At 45.6% G+C, this 6,730-nt stretch overlaps 1 protein-coding gene across 1 annotated transcript; it reads left to right on the plus strand.

Annotated features, from left to right (window-relative positions):
* Nucleotides 1-2,051: 2,051 nt before the first annotated feature.
* LOC130379096 (uncharacterized protein K02A2.6-like) lies at nucleotides 2,052-6,475 on the plus strand. Its single transcript, XM_056585696.1, has one exon. The coding sequence runs from the start codon at nucleotides 2,393-2,395 to the stop codon at nucleotides 4,520-4,522; it is 2,130 nt and encodes a 709-aa protein (XP_056441671.1). The 5' UTR covers nucleotides 2,052-2,392; the 3' UTR covers nucleotides 4,523-6,475.
* Nucleotides 6,476-6,730: the final 255 nt, after the last annotated feature.

Here is a 6,730-nt window from a genome sequence, read left to right on the forward strand (position 1 = left end):
TTGACCTGCCTTGACACGCCCACCGTAACCAGAGCGAATGGTACTGTGGCTACAAGCTGCTCAGGGCCACACCCCCACCCCCCTCCTTGACCTGCCTTGACACTCCCACTGAAACAGCGCGTTTGGGGGAAGCTCAATGTGCGACTAGTTCGGAGTGGTTGTAACTCTGCACCACGGCTGAATTTCGGGGACGTCTTTGAATACTGTGTTTGTGGCCCACTAATACCTATATTAAAGCATCCATAAAATAGCATGGCATGGGATCTTTAAGGAATGAATGTCAGCAGAGAAAGACCACACAATAAAGAAACTGGAATCAGAGGGTAGAATTAGTATGAACAATATATTAGAAATGAACAGAACAGAACATACGATGGGGTGTGAACATCAGTGGTATCAGTAGTGTTGCATGCTGGGTGTGTGATTGCTTGTGTAGGGGTGCTGAAGGTGCATAACAAAACAGTAAGTTACATAACGACGTTCCCGAAATTCAGCCGTGGTGCAGAGTTACAGCCACTCCGAGCCAGTCGCACATTGAGCTTCCCCCAAATGCGCTGTTTTGGTGTCTGTAGCTATAATGCAAATGAGGAGGAGCGAGGCGGGTCAAGGAGGAGGGTGGGGGTGTGGCAGCTTGCAGCTTGCAGCCACGGTACCATTCGCTCTGTTTACAGTGGATGTATCGCAATGGCGAGGCACACACAGCCTTTAGCCGTGTTCTGTAAATATTCTAGAACACACGGGAGTCCTGGAGCTCTATATCAAAATATTATTGTTATAACTGGGCAGAGTATTTAAAAGATGTTAATCCGCTGTCCACTAGGTGGCAGCAACCCTTTATTGTTACGGTTGAGTTAACCTATGAGTGAGGCACAGAACAAGTTCAGTCAGCCATGTGCCCTTGTTTACCATGTTACGTATGCTGCACACTGTGTTCGTCAGGAACGAAATAAAGCTCCTTAATTGTGCAATAAGAAGCCTCCCGTGAGTTACTACATAAATGGCGATGAGGATAAACTAAAGCCGATGCCTCGTGGGGATGCAAGCAAAACAGTAAGACTGTAAAGTTGCTAGTTCGAATCTGAATTGGACGTTCACCGGGAACAATCATGGCGGCGGCCTTGGTAGGGAGCACCGCTCCGTTCGACAGTGAGACGCAGACGTGAGAAGAATATTGTGAGGTTCTCCACCATTTTTTTGAGGCTAATGAAATCACAGATGCAAGTCGGCAGAAAGCTATATTGCTCAGTTCAGTGGGAAGTCAGACGTACAGCCTCGCGAGGAACCTTGTCAGTCCCGCCAAGCCCGGAGACAAGACGTTTGCCGAACTGGTCAAGATTTTAAAGGAACATTTCAACCCCAAACCCAGCGAGATTGTGCAGCGGTTCAAGTTTAATTCCAGGCAAAGGAAGCTTGAGGAAACGGTAATGGAATACATCGCTGTGCTAAGGAAGTTAGCACTGGATTGCAACTATGGAGACAAGTTGTCGGAGATGCTACGCGACAGACTGGTTTGTGGGATCGGAGATGACCGCATTCAGCGCCGACTGTTGTCAGAGCCGGATTTGACCTTTGAGGAAAGCACTGAAGCTGGCACAAGCCATTGAGACAGCCAGCAAGGATGTAAAGGATTTACAGTCTCTGGAGTCTACACACTCACACATGAGGGCACCTCAAGCAGTGCACAAAATGTCTACAAAGCAGTTCCCCACTAAGCAGCAGCACCAGAATAACGCTTGTTACAGGTGTGGAGGTGAGCAGCACAGGGCTGGGGACTGTAGGTTTATTAAGGAAACCTGTCATAAGTGTGGGAAAATGGGCCACATTCAAAAAGTGTGTAGGTCAGGTGGCTCAGTTAGCGCTTCACAGGCTAGAGGGGGTGGGGTACCAACAGGGAAGTATGGGAAACCTCAGGGAACACATTATGTCAGCCAGGGGGAGGGCGACATAGACGAAGATGAAGTCATGTTCACACTGTACAAACTAGAACAACTAGACATACCAGCAGAGGAGCCATTATACAGACATTGACTGTTAATGGGGAGAAACAGCAATTTGAAATGGACTCGGGGTGTGGGGTAACAGTAGTGAACCACTCTGTGTACAAAACCTTATGGGGGAAGGAGGTGCCAGAGCTACGCTCCTGTAGAGTGAGGCTTAAAACATATACGGGACATAAAGTAAATGTTGTGGGAGCAGCAGTGGTTAAAGTACAGCAGTGGTAGTGGTGGCAGGTTCAGGCCCTAGTCTAGTAGGCAGGTACTGGATTAGGAGGCTAGGTTTACAGTGGAAACCAGAACCCCAGATCCACCATGTTCGGACAGAGACCCCAGAGAAGGCACAGAGGAGACCAGAGCCACAGATACTCCAGGTTAAAGACGAGACCTTGGGGGAGATGCTGGGGGAGTTTGGGGAGGTTTTCAAAGACGAAGTAGGGAGATTCAGAGGCCCCCCAGCAAGAATATATGTGGACAAGGAAGCAACCCCCAGGTTTTTTAAAGCCAGACCCGTCCCATACGCCATGAGAGGGAGAGTTGAGGCTGAACTCGACCGTCTCCTTGCTGAGAAGATAATTGAACCAGTAAAATATGCTGAGTGGGCAGCGCCGGTGGTCCCTGTGTTGAAGCCAGATGACACATTAAGGCTATGCGGAGACTACAAACTGACAGTGAACCAGATCTCAAAACTGGAGCAGTATCCAATCCCCAGAATTGAGGACCTGTTTGCCATTCTTTCAGGTGGACAAAAATTTACAAAGTTAGATCTGAGTCATGCCTACCACCAGATTCCATTGGATGAGGAAGCAAAAAAGTATGTAACTGTAAATACACACAAAGGATTGTTCACATACAGAGTGCTACCTTTTGGCGTTTCATCATGTCCGGCTATTTTCCAACGTACCATGGAAGGACTACTGCAGGGCATCCCTCGTGTGGACATCTTCCTGGATGACATCCTGCTGACGGGAAAAGACGACAAAGAGCACCTAAAGACTCTGACTATGGTGCTGAAACGGCTACAGGAGGCCGGTCTACGGCTCAAGAGTACCAAGTGTGTGTTCATGAGTGAGGAAGTGATATTTTTGGGTCACAAAGTGGATGCAACAGGACTGCACCCAGTGCATGAGAAGGTGGAAGCAATCAGAGAGGCACCATCACCTTCAAATGTGACAGAGTTGAAGGCATATCTGGGACTGTTAAACTATTACAACAAGTTCCTACCAAATCTGTCTACTGTCCTTGCTCCGGTGCACAAACTGCTACAAAAAGACACAAAGTGGCAGTGGGGAGATGCACAACTAGCAGCCTTTGAAAAATCTAAAGAACTCATGCAGTCAGCTCAGGTGCTTGTGCATTACGATCCAGAGAAGGACATTGTGCTGTCATGTGATGCGTCACCATATGGGGTAGGTGCCGTACTGTCACACCACATGCCAGATGGAACTGAAAGACCCATAGGTTTCACCTCACAAACACTAAACACAGCAGAAAAAAACTACTCACAACTGGATAAGGAAGGGCTCGCTGTGATGTTTGGAATACAACGCTTCCACAAATACATTTATGGACGGAAATTCACTATAGTGACAGATCACAAGCCCTTGTTGTCACTTTTCAATGAGATGAAAGCAGTACCACAAATGGCCTCGCCCAGGATCCAAAGGTGGGCTGTAACACTGAGAGCCTACGAATACACAATAGTGTATAAGGAAGGAAAACATCACAGCAATGCAGACGCTTTCAGCCGCCTTCCTTTGCCAGATACACCAAAAGTGGAGACGTCGGAAGAGAGGGTTCTCATGCTGGAGAGCTCTGACATCACGCTTGTGACATCTGATCAAGTGGAAGCATGGACAGACAAAGATCCAGTACTGTCGAGAGTGAGAGAAATGGTTCGCGACGGCTGGTCAGCAAAAGAAAAAGGGGAGGAGTTTGCCCCTTATGAGGTGAGGAAACTTGAACTTAGTATTCAAAATGGCTGTGTAATGTGGGGGTCGAGAGTGGTTGTGCCAAAACCAGGCCAAGGAAGTGTCATGAGACAACTTTGGTGGCCGAAGCTGGACAAAGACGTGGAGGATACAGTAAAGGCCTGTACAACATGTCAGGAGCATCGCAACGTCCCGGCACCAGCTCCGTTACACCCCTGGGATTGGCCCGACAAGCCCTGGAGTCGTATTCACGTGGATTATGCCGGACCGTTCATGGGAAAAATGTTTTTTGTGCTCATAGATGCACATTCAAAATGGATGGACGTGTATCCGGTGAACTCTGCCACTTCAGCCAACACAATTGAGTGCCTGCGTACCAGTTTCAGGAACCATGGACTACCTGAGTTGTTGGTGTCTGATAATGGCACTTGTTTCATCAGCAGAGAGTTCAACGTGTATCTAAGTAAAAATGGAATCCGGCATGTGACCTCTGCACCCTACCATGCCTCCAGTAACGGGTTAGCAGAGAGAGGGGTACAAACATTTAAGAGAATGATGAAAAAATGTCCAGAAGGCACAAAGTTGAGTTCAAAGTAGTCCAGGGGGTTTTGCCAAGTTTCATTTATACAGAGGAGGTCAAGTTGCTTGTCGGTGATAAATTCGTTGAGAATGAGGCTTTTATTGTTGAGGGATCTTGTGTTGAAGACAGACTGAGGCCATCCTATAATAGCAGAAACAAATGATTCTTCAGATGTTATAACTCAACAGTGTGAACCCATAATGGCACATTGAGCAACACTCCCAAGGCTGTGTGGATAGCTCAGTGAATGGTGACTAGACAGATAGGAGAGGTTATGTGTCAAGCTTTTTTGTAAACAATTCATTCTTCCGCTTTGCCAGTTACTGGATAACCCCTATTCAGCCACATAAAGAGTGGCTGAATAGGTATTAGGTGGTGTTCATTCAGTCAGCCATCTCATGTGTTTTCTGTCACCATGGAAACACTATATTAATCATTGCCTTATTCTCCAAACTCGGGTACGGGTAGTGAAAGTTGCTTATCTTCTGAAAGCACCCGGCCATTACCAAACAATCGTTCATACAACCCGTTTCCTGTTCAATTAAATCATAAGCATATATAGTAAGATAGAATACAATTCAACATATTTGTATATAATACTTGACATTGCCTGTTATTGGTACCTATTCAATTGTATGCATAAAACACAACAAGAGATAACAACAAGTTATCTGTAGCCCAGTAGTAGGACAGTTCTAAATATTCATAATTGTCTAGATTAGAGTGTTATAAGGATCTGTCTGGAACACACCTAATGGTCCATTTGTATATCCACCAAGCCCTATTCTGCAATTTGCTAAGTTCATAACATTTTTCTACAAACGAAGGAGATATGTCATATGAGATGAGAAAAGTTTTACATGTCACGACAATCTTTATTCAGGCCACAAAGTTTTGTTTCTGAAAGTTTTGTTTCTGATTTATAAAAAGTATATAAAGCTAATATCTAATAATAACATTAGCCCTAATAACACTATAATAGGTTTCATCTGCTCCAAATTGCTGGGCAAGTGTACCATAAGCACTTATCCTTACTGTGACCAGCCAGATTCACCAATGCTCATAACCAAATGTCGATGCTTGGGTTTCAAAACTCGATCTGCGTGACGGAGGGCAGAAAAGGAATAGGCATCCTGTTATTTTGTAGCTAGCCTTTTCAAAGGAATCAGAAAGCAAATGACTTTCATCTACAGCAGGTTAAATGAAACACTTTTGAAAGTAAGGGAATAAACATTTTGCAGAACCATCTGTCAGAAGGGCCATGGGGAACGAGCTACAAAATGTAACTCTTTAGTGGTCCAAGGATGAAAAAAATCCATGCTGATATGTATGTAGTCTTCTCTTTTGATTTGGTCTCGAACAGCAACTTTTTTCCATTAATTCTGGGTTTCAGCATTTTTTTCAACATGGTCTTGAAGTAAAATGTGCATTCAACAAAGTTGGATGTAATTTACTTGAACAAAGCTTAGATTATGCATTTTGACTCCAAACACAGAGGCCGATTCACAGCCTTATGTCTTTTGTTGCGTTTTCTCAAAGAAAGTTGTCCAATCCCGGGTTGCTTTAAACTCACTTCATTTATTGTAAGTCGTCGACATGTTTCGGCATGGTAACTGAAGCTATACGGAGGGAATTGTAGCTAAAGAGTGGAACACGTGTGAGAGATAATAACTCTGGCTACTACGGGACATGGGCAAAGGCCCATGTCCCCTCGCGGGTGTCGCTGCAAATCTCTGATCTATGGGCCACGGGCAGAGGCCCGTGACCCTGCGCGCGTGTGGTTATTAATCTCTGGTCTCTTCACACTGGGTGCACAGGTAAGAGGCCGCCAAGTGGGCGTGGCCGGGGTGACGTAATGACTTCGGCTTCTTCGTATATATAAAAGTGCTGCTATCTGTGGCTGGAGCAGCCTCCAATAAGGTATTGCTCCCCTTGTGGCTATGTATAGTATTTACGGCTTATATGTTTGGTCCTGCTTCTATCTAATCTATGTGTGGGTAGCTTAGATTCTTAAAATACGTAACACTTTGCTTATCAGATATGTTAAATTAGGATTCACTGAAAACTTTTCAGAGATGGCATTAGCCTCCCCAGGTAAGGTCGGCTTTCATTTGAGAGCTCTCAACTTCCCACCTGACCTGAGTCCCTGACCTCTGAACTGTGTGTGCATGCATCTGGTCCAATATCAGTATTGGAGTCTGTTGGTCCCACGGTGGATTTGAATA

The sequence above is a fragment of the Gadus chalcogrammus genome, chromosome 3 (assembly GCF_026213295.1).
Source record: "Gadus chalcogrammus isolate NIFS_2021 chromosome 3, NIFS_Gcha_1.0, whole genome shotgun sequence".
In the NCBI taxonomy this organism is placed as follows: domain Eukaryota; kingdom Metazoa; phylum Chordata; class Actinopteri; order Gadiformes; family Gadidae; genus Gadus; species Gadus chalcogrammus.